The 15,720-nt window shown below is 40.2% G+C and overlaps 1 protein-coding gene and 1 pseudogene across 9 annotated transcripts in view; one reads left to right on the top strand and one right to left on the bottom strand.

The window, feature by feature from the left end:
* Nucleotides 1-5,541, bottom strand: part of LOC140513765 (TP53-binding protein 1-like) — a 130,786-nt gene extending 125,245 nt beyond the window's left edge. For all 9 annotated transcript variants that reach the window (XR_011970310.1, XR_011970309.1, XR_011970308.1 and 6 more), the window contains exon 1: nucleotides 5,316-5,541. Coding sequence is in view for 5 of the 9 variants with exons in the window: in XM_072623698.1 (XP_072479799.1) it covers nucleotides 5,316-5,541 (226 nt within the window). In the remaining 4 variants the exon portion in view is untranslated. The remainder of the gene's footprint in view (nucleotides 1-5,315) is intronic.
* LOC140513819 (enhancer of rudimentary homolog pseudogene) overlaps nucleotides 1-15,720 on the top strand; it is a 54,149-nt pseudogene that overhangs the window by 15,815 nt on the left and 22,614 nt on the right.

Raw genomic sequence — 15,720 nt, 5'->3', positions numbered from 1 at the left:
TATCTCTTGGACTAATCATCTTTTTTATCTTTTCTCATAGTTTTTCCTTCCTTCTTATCTCTTTAAAACCTGACTAAAAGTATGTCTTTTCTACCTGACCCTTTCCTTAAGTTTTCCTTCATCATTTACTTGCATGACACTCAGTGTATGTAACAAACGCTGATTTGCAGGTCATTGTGGTGGGTACCACTGGAAAGGCTTTTGAGGAGCACAGTCTTCTGGATCTTAAAGAACAAAAAAAAAAGGAACTAGTTTGCACAATCTATTTCTCATGTTTTTTTACTCTACGTAAGACAGAACCTGTTATCTTACTGAATTTGAGACTATTTCCTTTTTATTTTGCTTTCTCAGCATTTCATAATTTGGCTGACTGTGCCACACCTATTTCTAATAATAGCATCCAGCATTTATATAGCATTTTAAGGTTTGCAAAGTACTTCACAAATCTTATCTCTTTTGATCCTCATAACTCTGGGAGGCATATGCTATCATTATCCCCATTATATAGATAAGGAAACAGGTGGAGAGAGGATAAGTGACTTACACACAGTGTAAATAGGATTAAAACTCAGGTCTTCCTGACTCCAAGTGCAGTCCTCTTTCCACTAGCTATCTAGGTTTTAAGGGTTTGACATAATAAATACAGTAGAGAAAAGCTGTAAGGAGGTCAGAGGCTTGTGCCTGGACTTTTGGGGAATTCTCAGTGAATAAAGTTTTGGAGAGATACCTAGAAAAGACACGTTTTAATGTGACTATCTCCCTAAAAAGATGCTAGAGGTGATCACCTATACTCCACACTTTTTGGATGCTGTGACCATTTTCTCCTTAGGCTTATAGTCTAGGAAATGCAGAAGATAAAAGTGGAGAAGAGTTGGGTGTATCCTAGTTTTAGAGCTAAGATGACTTAATCAAACCTCAGTATCATGATTTAGCAATGATAATTATAAAATAAAATAGTCTAGAATTTTCTGACAAACTCATCAAACAAAAAAAGTAGACTTTACATGTTTTTTAAAATGCCTATGAAGAAGCAGAGACTCATCTATCCTCTGTACGTTACAAATGCCCAAACCAACAAATCCTGAAATTGAAGACCATTAGTTAAGTTGGACTTGTCTCTCTCTATTGCATAGAACAGATGACCAGACTCATACAATTCACTTTGCAAGTCATGGCATCATGTTCCTGATGTCAAGGTCCTCTTCAATAATAAAGGACAAATCACATACAATACAAGGCCAGATGACACTTGGAATCAGAAGACACAAAAATTTAGGAGGTAAGAACTTAAAGGACTATATATATTAAAATAGGTCAAGAAAAATTATTTTGTGATAAACAATAAAACTCCATTAAAATGATGATGTCAAGGCAAATTCATGCTACATACAGGGTTTTTTTTTTTTTGTATTAGTATAGATTTACTCTGTGCTACATGATCTGACACCATGAATGACTGAATTTGTAGCGTATATAAGGGCGAGATTTTATTTTCATTATGGGCATGAAGAATTTTTCCCCCTTAAAACTGATTGTTTGGAAATGTAAACCTGTACTTAGAATCATTTATTTAGAGCTAGAAGGGGCCTGGAAGGTCATCTAATCTAACCCTCTTTTTACAACTGAGAAAACTGAGGCACAAAGGAATTAGGTGACTTGTTCAATATCATACAAGTAAGAAGTGACAGTGAGAATTTGAACCCAGATTCTCTGAGTCTAGAACCAGTGCTCTTTCCACCATACCAGGCTACTCTCAATGAATTAGACTTATTTTTCATTACCTTTGTTTTTGATGAATAAAAAATGAGATCTATTATGAATTTGCTTTTCTAGGACTGAGTATTGTACAAAATCATTTTTATTTTGTAAGCAACAAAGGTGATACCTGCCTTCATGATTCATTCCTGTCATCCAGCACATAAGTTCACCTCTCACCCACCTCACCCCCCACATACACTCACAAACTCTAAAAAGAAATGATTTTTTTTTCCAACGTAGTGTTCTGGATTAGTCATTTCTGAGATATGATTCCTTCATAAGATTCATTGTAGACAATGCTACTTCCCAACATTACCTCTCAGACAGAACAGTTGTATCTCTGCTAGTATATAAAATATCCTTTATATATAGTACATAGTAGTAGTATAGTAGTATGCTGTCTGAAATATTTAGTACATAAAACAAAATCTTTAAGCAGACAGAAAGGGAAATGCCCTTGCAACACATTTAATTTCTATCTTTGGTGTTAAGATAATTTTTCTAGATAAATTGTTTTTGATTCTGGAGTGTTAGAAAGTCTGGAGATATGTCACCATTTCTCCATATATTTATTTAACACAGTGTTCCAACAGAGAGCTTCAATTTGGAAGACAGAGGCAGAAGACCAGGACTGCGATCCTAACACATAATCAGATCGGAGCTAAGAGCCTGAAAGTCTCATACTCCTGAGTCCTAGTTAGAAACTGCACAAAGATAAGGAAATGAATCGTGTTTCTAGTGTTCTCCAGTGTGGCCACTTTAGTAAGGGCCTGCAGAGATCCTATTATTCAACACACATGCACCAACACACATGCACAAACACACATACAACACACACACACACACACAACACCCCAAACTTTCATTTAACAGAGTTTGCCTTTCTATGAATTTTAGATTTCTCTAGACTGGATCCTGCAAGTTAATAGTTTCTCTCTCAAAAAAGCTATGGGATTTAAAAAAACAATGAACATTATCAAACCCATAAAATGTAAAATGAAAATGCTAAGCTCCATTGTAACCTTAAGGTTTTTCTTTTTTAAAGTGGTCACAGTTGTGAAGAAGCCTTAAATAAAATTTCATGCTCAAAATGAAACAGTAGTTTGCCAAGGAAGATTAGTTAATTCAGCTGCATTGCTTTAGACTTTAGATTGCATGCTAGATAGGGACTGAATTTGAATCATGCTCCTACTTGGGTACATTGGAAAGTTTTTCAGATAAATCCTTGGAATTCATCTCACTCTTGAAGAGTTTTCTTAATCTTTTTCATTCTAGTTGTTTTACTTATGTGGATAGACAGAAAGAAACACTCCTCCAGGGCCTATAGGGCAATTTAAACATAAAATAACACAATGGATTGATTTAATCAACTGCTTTCGTGGCAGCCTCACTTTGGGGGAAATAAACAACCATTCATAAACATCACCTAGATTTACTGCTTCAATCGGAAGATTTCATAACCGATTCTGGCCTCTGCAGTGAAAGACCTACCAAAGTCTTAACAATGAAACACTTCTGGGTTTTGTTGTAAGTGTTGTTGTCATTAAAAGGCTTACAGATTCCGCTAGTGGAGAGCTTGAAGTGGGAACAAAGGAAGGACACAAGAAACCCCAGCAGGGAAGCAATTCGTTTCTGATTCTGCAACCAAGAGGTAAACTTCCCTAAGGAAAAGTGATTTTGGTGCCTTCACACTCTCTCTCTCTCTCTCTGTCTCTCTGTCTCTGTCTCTGTCTGTCTCTCTGTTTCTCTGTCTCTGTCTCTCTCTCTGTCTTTGTCTCTGTCTCTCTCTGTCTCTTTCTCTCTCTCTGTCTCTCTGTCTCTGTCTCTGTCTCTGTCTCTGTCTCTCTCTCTCTCTCTCTCTCTCTCTCTCTCTCTCTCTCTCTCTCTCTCTCTCTCTCTCTCCCCACCCCCACCCCCCAATCCAGTTAAGGTACCTATGCTTTCTTTAAGTCTCCATGACCGAGTTAGATGAGTTAAGGTGAGTTATATCTGGAAAGCCCATTCCTAGATAATGCAGAAAGGAGGACACAGATAGCATTTTGATTTTCCCTTAACATCAACGCATTAAGGAAGTAGCCTAGCACAGAAGAGAGAGGTCAGACTCGGGAGTCAGATAATACCTGAGTTCATACAATGTGACCTTGGGCAAAGCCCCTAACTTTTCAGCGCATTAGGCGACTCTCTAAAACCAACGAATTGCCGATCTGCACCATTGGAGTGGTTTTTCGCGACTGGAAGATCCCCACTCTTGAAATCACAAGTTCCAGTTAAACAAGGGGATGGGTTGGGGAGATTAGTTTCAACATTGGTTTGTATTAACCCCTAGGCAACTGAACTTTCTACGGGGTTGTTTGTAAAGGTTTGACCAGATCGGGCCTGCCCAGAAGACGAGTTCCTGAGACGATTTGGGACTGCAAAAGTGCCCGGAGCTCCAGGTTTTCTGGTGAAACAGAATCTTTCCCCCCAGATTTCCTGTCACCGCTTCTTATCTAGAGCATGAGCGGCGACTACCCCTTTGAGTGACAGTCTAGGGGGAAAGGGAACAGGGAAGACGGGGTTTGGGATGCGCATCTACAACTTTTAACAGTACCTTCCAATATGTACACGAGTAAGACCGAGCATTTCAGTGGGAGAGGGAGAAAATGTCATCTAGGGCTGGACTAAGTGTGGGGCTAAGTGGAGATCCTGGAATCTCCAACTTTGTGCACCTCTAGGGGCTCCTGGCTCACTTTGGTTTAAAAGCGCACACACGTTCCCCTGAGCCAGTCGCCTTTTACCTGGTGCGCAAAGGCACGGGTGAAAGGTTCTCTCACTGCGCCTACTACATTCGCACGACCTTTCGGTTTTTCCTTCTCCCAGCTCTCCAACTTTGCTCAACCAGTAAGAGATAGGAGACTGGCGCCAATGGACACACATACCACACACATACACACACACACACACACACACACACACACACTACATCACGCATACACTGTAGCACGCACAAAAACACACGCACAAGCACACCTGAGAAGCTCACATTCTCCTTCCCCTCTTTCTTTCACCCACCATCACTGCCGCCACCGCCTCACTATCGAGTCCTCTGACTCAATCCCTTCTGTGCCCAGATCGGAAAGGATGATCACCCAGACTGAACCCCAAGTCTCAAGTCTTCCCCAATAAGGCGCTGCTTCCCAGCGCCTTTTCCTAACGGATGGGGTGTCTTCCCTCCTTTTAGGGGAACAAGAGACGGTCTGAGAAAGTGGAAAACCAGTAAGGTGTAGGAAAGCGGAACAGGCGCTTCCTCGACAGGCTTGACCTCCACGGGTTTCCACTGCAGAGAAGGAACCTGCAGCTCGGGACAGTTCCTTCTCTGGAGCTCACAGTCCTTCTCGGGATCGTGGCTGTCAGCAGACAGCTCTGCCCGAGGAGAGCAAGGAAGGAGGATCCCAGCATGGATTGGGGGCTGTGGGGTGCGCTGATGGAAGGGCTCGAGATTCACTAGAGGAAAGCTCTCCTTGTGGGGTCTGCGTCCAAGCAGGACCTGGAACTGGCATCTGTCGGGTTAAACTCACCTGTTCCGAAGCGTCCTTTTATTTTCTCTTCTCTTTGTGACCTGGGGGTTTTGTAAGTCTTCCTGAGTCGCTGGGACTGCCCCAGGGGCTGATTCCGCGCCCCCCGACCCCCCCTGGGGCGGCACACCCGGCTAGCTTGGGAGCTGCGACTGTGTCTGCGCGGCTGGATTGGCCCCCGAGTCCATGGAGGGCGCGCCGAGTGCCTCAGCATCTCGGCGTCTCCCATTTAAATGTCCGCCGGCTGCACGCCGCGCTCCTGGGCCTCGCCACATCATTGGCCAGGCGCCGCCCGGCCCGGCCCGCTATTCCGCCCCCTTTTCCCGTTACTGAGTCCCCCTCCTTTCTTCTCTCCCCATACACCCCCCCTCCCCGGCTCCCAGCGGGGACCCCTACCAGACTGAACCCGCCTCCTTTTCTCCTCCCTCCCCAAAGCCCCCTCCCTCTACCTGGGCCAGCGGGGAGAGGTCACCCCAGGGGACCGCTCCTGGAATGCACAGCAAATCACATTTTCCGCTCCCGTTAGAAGGGGAAGATCGGTAGGAAATCCCCCAGCCTTCCCACCCCCCTCATTTTCTCCTCCCCTGGCCCCAGAGCTTTGCCTTTCTCTCCTTCTGAGGTTTCTTTCATTGCCCTGTGGCTCCCTACATCCCTGTCGCTCGCGATCTCATGATAGAGGAAATCGGTGTCACGACAGAGGATGCGGTCATTTTCGTCCAACTTAAGATCGATCAGAGAAAGCGGGACCCTGAGGGCTCGGGGATCCCAGGGGGTTGATTCTAGGCCCCCAGATTTGAAATGGACCTCAAAGACCCTCTTAGGCACCAACAACTAACTCAAGTACCACGGACCTCTGAGCACTTAATCAACCTATCAACATTTCTTCTTCCATCCCCGAACTCTCCTTTCCAGGGTTTCTTTTAAATGCAGACTAGCTTTTTAAATGCAGACTAGGCTACAGATGTTTTGCGGTATCCTTCTGAAGTAAGGGAAAGTCGAGGAAAAAAAACCTGAAGAGACAAAACTTAGTTGACCCCACAGAGGAAAATATTTACTTATGGAGAATCAGGTAACTGAAGCAATCGGAGATAATTAAATCTCGAAAATCTAACTCGAGAAAAGTTAGATGCAGAAATACAATATTTAAAGAGTCTGTTAGGCTTTGGATGTATATGCTCACCCATATTATGATTATTCATCCAATTAATATATGAGACATGTCTAGGTACCCGAATATTGTGTTTGTGTGTGTGTGTGTGTGTTTGTTTAAATAGGAGTAAGGACTTTTCACATTTGCCTTCTTTGGCCATCCCATTCTCATGTCATACAGAAGAAAAAAAAATGCATCCATTTAGTCGGCTTAAAAAAAAAAGACTGTGGAAATTGTTTTGTGTGTATCTTCCATGACCCATAGGGGAAAACTGGCCAGTTTTCTTCATTTGCAATCAGCCTTGCCTGGATGTAGAAAACATTAAAAGTTATGCAAAATAACGTTTTCCAAGAAGCAAATCTGAATGTTAGCTTCATTTGTGACCATGAAATCTACTGAGAGAGAGAGAGAGAGAGAGAGAGAGAGAGAGAGAGAGAGAGAGAGAGAGAGAGAGAGAGAGTTTAAGAGCCAGTTTTCATGACATACAAAATCAGAAAAAGACAGTTTCCTTTTGGAAAATGAACTTGCTACTGATCTAAAGTCAGAGACAAAGATCCTAATGGTTTTAAATGACCTTACATGTATTTTCCAAATTCATTTCTTGGAATGAACAACTTCCACAAACATATGGACTATAACATCTGAATGGGTGCCTTATGTCAAACCACTTTAAAATCCAATAGCCATCTGAAGAGAGTGGTTAAAATAGACATACATGTAAAATATTAGGGTATGACTATCTGACCAAGAATTACATTAGACAAAGCCTAAACTGGACTGTCCTGATTTAAATTTGTGGAGCCAAATTCTGTCACTGAATAAACTACTCTTCAGTGTTTCAGATGCCTAATCTCACTGGTGCCAGTGTTGTCTCCAACTGACAAAGATTATTATCCCTCACATTTTAATCTTTGTGATTTTTGTGTCTGGAAAAATCTATTATCTGGTGATCAGTCTTCCCTACCACCTTTGAGCATAATGCTCTTTATTCTCTTCTTTAAATGCATCCTATAAATATTGTGCACTTTGCTAGGACTAAAGAACTAGTTTATTACATCATGAGGTCTATAGTGGTGAGCTTCTCAGTATTTAGCTAGGTTAGTGTTACTCAAAAGTTGTTCTGCCCATGAAAGGCCCATTCTAGGATCCTTTCCAGCTCAGTAGAGACCTCCATAGTTTGTACTCAGTTCTCAATGGCTATAAATTAGGAACAAAGTGGACATGTTATGGCAATTCATTAACAGTAAGACTATGCCTAATTCCAGTGTCATTTTAAAATATTTTGATGCCTTTGTGTGTATGTGCATATGTGTGTGTGTGTGTGTGTGTGTGTGTGAGACAGACAGACAGAGACAGAGAGACTTTTCACAGAAGGGAAGGAAGGGAGGGAAGGAGAAAGGGAGGAAGATTTCATTTTTAGAGACTAGTAAACTTTTTAAGAATTTACTCTTCTTTATTCAATAATCAAACTAAGTAAATTGTGGAGCTCAGTAATGATAATAAGTGAGAACATTTATTCCCTTGAATTCGGCAAATATTTATCAAGTGCCTACTATGTGCAAGGCACTATGCTAAGTAATAGGTATAAAAAGACAAAAATGAAACAGACCCTGCCTTCAAAGAACTTATATTCCAATGTGGGGAGGAGTTTGCAACATGTATGTAGAGAAGTAAACAAAAAAAATTAGGCAAAGAAATATAAACTAATTCCAAGGGGGAAAGACTGCTAATATCTAGGGGACTTGGCAATAATATACAAAACTTCCATATGCATTGTTGCTCTAGCATCTTCCTCATGCGGTAAGGAAAACTATTTGGATAGTCATCAGTTTCATTTGTTTGCATGGTGAAGCAATAGAGGAAAGGACTTGGATTTGCTGAAACTGACTGAAGAAGTAGATTCTCACATGCAGTGGTCTATTGTAATGATGTGAAGGGCCATTAAAAACCTCTAAGGTTGTTGTCTTTGACCTTAGATTAGCAGGCTTCAGAGTCAGGAAGCTCCAGGTTCAACTCCTGCCTCTGGTACTAGTATATGACACTCCACAAGTAATAACCTCTCGGAGGTCCCCCACACCCGCAGTTTTCTAGGGTTTTAAATTTCTGAACAACTATCATTCTGGTTGGGTAGAGTGAGTTTCCTAACCAGATGAATGAAACCACCCCCACCCCCCAAATGTGTTTATAGTGCAAGCTATCTATGAATTCTGATATGGGTGGAAGATCCAATTGAATATGAGTTCTTCCAGGACAGGGATTGTTTTTCATTTTTGCATTTGTATCTATCCCTAGCCTAACCATAACTTGCTTGTAGTGGAAGCTTAATAAATGCTTGTGGAGTGGAGCTGAATTGAACTGAAGCATAGGAAACTAAACCAAAGTTGCTGGGGGTGAGGGTGGGAGTAGAATGGAAAGGTCAAACCAGTTTCTATTTTTAGTAGGTATAGAGTAGGGAGACAAGTGTACTAAGTGGGTTTGTACAAGGATAAAACGTTTCTTAACAACAACCACTTCACCATAACATTTTTTTTTTTTTTTCAAAATCATTGTTGGGCTACTACATAGATATTGTAGGAAGCTAGGTGACGGAGGATAGAGCCCTGGTCTCAGTCAGGAGGACTTGAGTTCAAATCTGCCTCAGATGCTTACTAGCTACGTGACCCTGAATAAGTCATTTAACCTTGTTTGCCTCAGTTACTCATCTGTAAACTGAACTAGAGAAGGAAATGGCAAATCACTCCAGTATCTCTGCCAAGAAAACCTCAAATGGAGTCACAGAGAGTCAGACACATGACTAAAATGACTCAACAACAATGAGTAGATATACATTGAAAACAGGATACATAAATCCTAATGTGAGTTTGACTACTAATTTGAAAGTACATTTGCAACTGATCACCAAGGAGCGTGTTAGTTTGCTCTTGCTGGGCTTCTACCGTTTGGTTTGAGAATTGAATTACCTAGTAATGTCTATAGATCAGGTGTAAGAAGACCTTGAAATTTTTGTAGACATGGTGAACTGGAATACATCATTCCACTAATTTCTCTACCTAAAAGATGCCATCTGGAAGACATTGTTTATAAAGTATACCACACCTCTCAGCTTCAGTTTCCTCATCTATAAAATAAGAAATAATGGGTTGAAAAAGATGGTCTCTAAGGTCCCTGACTCTAAACCTGTGATTCTGTAATATCTCTCTCTCTCTCTCTCTCTCTCTCTCTCTCTCTCTCTCTCTCTCTCTCTCTCTCTCTCTCTCTCTCTCACTCTCTCTCTCTCTCCTCCTCCTCCTCCCCCCCTTTCCACTCTCCCTCTGATGAGATCTTCAAATAGTATAGTCCTTCAGAGTTTCACAGTACCATATTCATTCAAAATTGACTAATAATACTTGCTATCTTTAATGCTTTAAAGTTTACAAAATGTTCCATTACAAAATTCCTTGATGTCATCATAATTAGCTATCATTCCATCTCCCCCTGAGCCTCATTTCTCCTAAACCTATTCTTTATCCTCAAGAGAACCTCTAGCCTCTCTACCCCTCCCTGTTCTCCCAGGCTCCATTCTGGCTTTGCTTTCCTCCTTTCCAAATATTGATTCTACAGATAACCAATTCAAATCCCTATTGTCCCTTCCTGTCAATTCCCTGCCCTCTTATCTATTGCACTCATACCTAAGCAAACTGTAACCTCAGATTACCCTTACCACCCGCGTCCACTCCTACTCAAGGACCACTGAAGGATGTTGGTGGAAGTCAAGAAACCACATTGTTTGAATCTGTTACACTTTACATAATTTAATCTCAACTGGGATTTCACTATATCAATATTATTCCTTTACACATCCTTAATAGCTTCTCCCATCCACCTCAGTGGTTGTTTCAGATTTTCTCTTCTCGCCTCAAAGCTCCCACAACACTCTTTCCCCTTTCCTCTTAGCATAGTACTTTCCCTTATATTTTATTGAGAAAATATCTTAATAAAAGCTTATTGAATTGAAGGAAGAGGAGTGCATTGCGGAGGTTCACCAAAGATGATAAGGAACCATTATACTCATCAGAAGACGTGAAAACTGTTTTATTTTTGCTCTGATTAGTCACATGTCTTTCTCCCACTATGGCTGAAAATTCTTTGCTTCTGTTCTACCATTTCATCTTTGGGATTTAAGATTTATGTATATATTTAGTGGCTTGGGATTTAAGATGTATGTATTAATTTTAGGATTGAAGGATACTAAACATTCTCTTGTGGGCATTATTTACTTCTAGCTAGTATTAATATATTAGTGTATGTAAAATGTAGATACACAAAATAGATCAGTTCTGTAATCAGTTGCTTCATCCAAGAATTTCTTGCAATTAAATCCATTGAGTGCCTGCATAGACCTTGGCCTAAAGGGCCCAAGGTCTCCCACTGCATCCTGGGTCATCTCCAGTCATTCTGATGAATATCTGGTCATTGGATTCCGGTGGTTCTGGAGGAGAAGTGAGGCTGGTGCCCTGCACAGCCCTCCCTCACTCAAAACAAAGTCAAGTGCAAGTCATGTCATCACTTCTCTGATGGCATGGTCTTCTTTGGCAATGAAGGACAAACACAACAATCGAGAAAACAGAAGCCATTCACTCAAAACTCACTCTTCTTCCCGACTTTCCATCTCCATCTCCAAATGCTTTGACATTCTCCTCTTTTTCTTATTTTATTCTAGTCTCTAATGAATAGGGGACCTTTCGCCTCACCAAAGCCAATCCCTCAACTCTGGATTTTACCCTTTCTAGGCTTTTCTTTCTGAAAAAATCACTTCCACAATCAATCCACTTCCCTCTAAATTCAAATACCTTCCAATCTACCAGCTTCTTCCCTGCTACTTATAGATCTGCTCAGTTCTAATCCTTCCTTAAAAATACATGAGTTGACCTTACCATCCCTTCAAACCAACATCCTGTATCTTCCATCTCCCATACAAACTTCTAGAAAAAAATGTCTATTCTTATTGTCTCCATTTCTTTTCATATACTCCTCAAACCCTTGCAATTTGACCTGATTTCTTTGCTCAGCTGAAACTGTGCTCTCCAAAGAGTTTATATTTACAAAATCCAGTGATCTTTTCTCAGTCCTAATCATCTCTTCAACATTTAACATTATTGATGACTCCTTCTTCCTGGGAATCATTTTCTGGGTTTTCATAAGAAAACCTCATTCTTTTCCTACTTTCTCTTGATCTCCCATTGCTATATTTCCATCCATGTCCTGACTCCCTAACTGTGGGTGGGCTTCAACCTATATTCCCAGACTTATTACACATTATTCATATTCAAATTCCAGTCAAGATGGTCAACTTGCAATGCTTCACAGATAACATTTCATTTTTCATCCTTATACCTTTTTATAGATAGTCCAGCATTCCTGTAATTTATTCCCTTCCCACCTTCCCTTCATACACCTCCTACATCAGACTTTCTCTGATCATCCAAGATTATCTCAGGGTGCCATGCAACCATAAAATTGTCTGTCTTTCTTACTTATGTAACTTTCTGGATCTAAAATTTTGGATTTGAAGATTATAGATCCAGAGCCAAAAGAGATTCCAGAAGCCATATCATCTAAATCTTTCACATTTTAAATGTGGAAACCAAGGCTCAGAAAGCTTAAATGATTTGCTTCAGAGTTAACAGAACTTATATAATACGTTATGCCATAAGTTATGTTCTACATATAATAGAAGTATATAACAGAGCTAAATCTTGGTCCTCTGACTCCAGAGACAATGTTCTTTCTACTTACTCTCTGTGTGATCTTGGGAAAAATTCCTTAATTTCTCTGAGCCTTAGTTCCCTCATCTATAAAATGAGGGGGTTGGACTAGATGGTTTCTGAGGTTCCTTCCAGCTCTCGAGCTATGATCCTATGATTCATTTTGTGATATTACATCATAGTAATGGATTGGATTTGTTCTGGGGGAAGGGTCCCTAGCCCCCTGGCCCCTCAGCCTCCACCCAAATCATTCCATATTTTCTTTGTACATAACCCATATCCTTTCTCCCACTAGAGTGTTTGCTCCTTGAGGTCAAGGGCTCTTTCACTTTGTCACTGACTATTTAATGTTGACCACAGTGCCTATATATAACACATTACAATCAGCCAGTATTCATTAAAAGCAATGTTATATAATATATATTATAATTATAATATATCATATATATCAGTACTATGTATTTCATGTATATAATGTAAATTATTTCATTTAGGCATTGAAACAACTTTGTGTGCCATACACTACAAGTATTCCTTTCCTCATTTTACAGAAGAGGAGCTAGAGGGTCAGAGAGCCATTTGGCTGTTTTTTCATCCACACAGATCATAAGTAACTGAGGCAGAATCCAGTTTTTTCTCAATTCTAAGTCAAATATTCCATCAGCCTCTCCGCACTGGCCCATCTTTACATGCATTATCTCGCTCATTTCTCACAGTAACATTGATATGGCTGGTTCAAGTATTCCACCAAGAAACAGACTCCAAGAAGTCTTGTCAAGGTTACATGACTAATAAGTAGAGGGGGCCAGAACTTGAAACAGGTCTTCTGTCTCCAAACCAGCACACTTTCTCCTCTCCCATAGGACTTCACTTAAATGATGTGTGCTTTCTATTTAAAGAGGAAATTCCAAACACTTAATTATTCTGTGATTTCTTTCATTCTTTTTTTAAAAAAATTAAACGTTTTTATTTAACGTTTTGAATTCCAAATTCTCTCCCTCTCTCTCTCTCCTTCCACACCCCAGATAGTGAACAATCAGATGTAAGTTATGCATGTGCAGTTATGTAAAACATTTCCATAGTAGCCATTTTGTGTGTGTCCTTGGTTGCTGAAGACCATACCATCAGAGAAATAATGACATGACTTGCACTTGACTTTGTTTTGAGTGAGGGAGGGCTGTGCAGGCCACCAGCCTCACTTCTCCTCCAGAGCCATCTGAATCCAGTGACCAGATATTCATCAGGATGACTAGAGATGGCCCAGGATGAGGCAGTTGGGGTGAAGTGACTTGACCAAGGTCACACAGCTAGTGCGGGTCAAGTGTCTGAGGTGAGATTTGACTCCTGCACTGGTGCTCTATCCACTGCACCACCTAGCTGCTCCTCAAGCCATTTTGTACAAGAAGACTAGAATAAAAAGAAAGAAAGAAAGGGAAAAAATAGCCTGCTTCATTCTGTATTCAATGCATATCAGTTCTCTCTCGGTGAATAGTATGCTTCTCCATTAGTCCTTTGGGATTGTCTTGGATCACTGTATTGCTGAGAGTAGTTAAGTCATTCACTGTTCTTTATTGGACAATACTGCTGTCACTGCATACAATGTACTTCTGGTTCTGTTCATTTCACTATGCATTAGTTCATGTAAGCCTTTCTAAGTTTTCCTGAAATCATCCTGCTCGTTATTTTGAACAGCACAATAATATTCCGTTACAATCATATAGCACAGCTTGTTTGGCCATTCCCCAATTGATGAGCATCCCTTTGGTTTCCTTTTCTTAACCACCACAGAAAGTTGCTATAAATATTTTTGTGTGGATGGGTCGTTTACCCTTTCCTGGACATCTTTGATATCCTTCATTCTTAGGAGGATCTAGTCTAAAAACTGTCTGAGCCTCACCATCATTGTGGTTGCTGTTGGTAATAACAGGATTGTTTTATGTTATTATTCTAGGACCATAAAGATTAGTGTACCTGATCCTACTCGAAGGAGAGGAATGGAAAAATTGGGCAAGAAAATAAGGACACAAACTACATGCTGCCCAAAATCCTCTCATTGGTCAGATACATATCTAGAAAGGAAGATGGTATTTGCTTGTTTACATATTTTATATTTACACTTTTCATTACTACTATTGTAGAAGCCACCTTTAAGAAACCGTGACTTTCCAGAGATTAAATTAACTCCTTGACTTTGGGTCCAAGGAGTCCATGCTTAGATTTCAGAGAGTCTATGAACTTTTTTTTCATATTTTGATAACTGTATTTCAATTTAATTGGGTTTCTTTTTAAACCTGTGTGTTTTATTTTATGTATTCAAAAAGCATTATCCTGAGAAAGGGTCCATAAGTTTCACCAGATTGAGCCAGGGAACCACGACAGAAAAAAGGGTTAAGAACTACTGCCATACACATTTGTCTTTTTTGAATTTAGGGACCTCACAGACTGTGGTCATTCTCATTAAAGCTGGGCTGTGATTAATCATTTGTTTCTAGACCTAGTGATTCAATCCTCGCTCACAAAGAAGGTATTATCCAAAGAATCTGTCTCATTTTTGGTGTCTTGGTATGTCGCTGAGGAACAGCTTGTTCTAAGATGGGTAAACATAATTTATATTCTACTTCATTCTGTCTACAAAGGGCATTAAAAACATGATTAAAAAGGGAGTGTGTAAGAGGTAGAAAGAGACAGAGTCAAGAGACAGAAAAAGACTATGGAGAGGGGGGAGAAGATTCTTTCTACACTCTCTTGGCTGAAAGACTGGCTCATATGGAATATGATTTCTCTTTAAAAAAAGACAAAAATGTAAACTGTGGACTCCTTACTGCTTACATCGGAGGTATACGTGTGTGTGTTCTATCTAAACTAACCATTCATTTGCTAATGTTTGTAAGAGTTTTGTGAACTTTGGGATATATACTCTAGCAATGGTGCCCTTGGAGGTATGATCAAAAAGGGAAGGAATTTAGGGTAAGAGATAATAATTTAGAATCACGTCCATGAAATGTGAGGAAATTATCAAGATTTAAACTGAGTCACATTCTTTTTGATATAGATGATTATGTATGCACAAAGTTCAGAAAGTTCATCTATACCATATAATTTGGATCCAAACATTTTCCCCAGTCTCCATATATTCTACAGCACTTGTCTGTACATCAGAGAAGGAAACAAAATTGAGAATATTTTCAACAAAAGTATTGTTATTCTTAGGGAAAGAATTCTAGGTGATCAGAAGGGCATCTCCTGAAAAAAACAGCTTCCAAGTTTCCTATGTTGTTATTGTTGAGTAGTTTTTCCAGTCATGTTCCTATTTGGGGTTTTCTTGGCAAAGATGCTGAAATGATTTCCCATTTCCTTTTCTAGTTTGTATTACAGATGAAGAAACTGAGACAGAGTTAAGTGACTTGCTCAGGGTCACACAGCTAGTAAGTGTCTGAGGCCAGATTTGAATTCAGAAAGATAAGTCTTCCCGCCTCCAAGCCTGGTGCTCTATCCACTGCACCACCTAACTACC

Source organism: Notamacropus eugenii, chromosome 7 (genome assembly GCF_028372415.1).
Source record: "Notamacropus eugenii isolate mMacEug1 chromosome 7, mMacEug1.pri_v2, whole genome shotgun sequence".
In the NCBI taxonomy this organism is placed as follows: domain Eukaryota; kingdom Metazoa; phylum Chordata; class Mammalia; order Diprotodontia; family Macropodidae; genus Notamacropus; species Notamacropus eugenii.
This window is presented reverse-complemented; position numbering and strand designations above follow the sequence as displayed.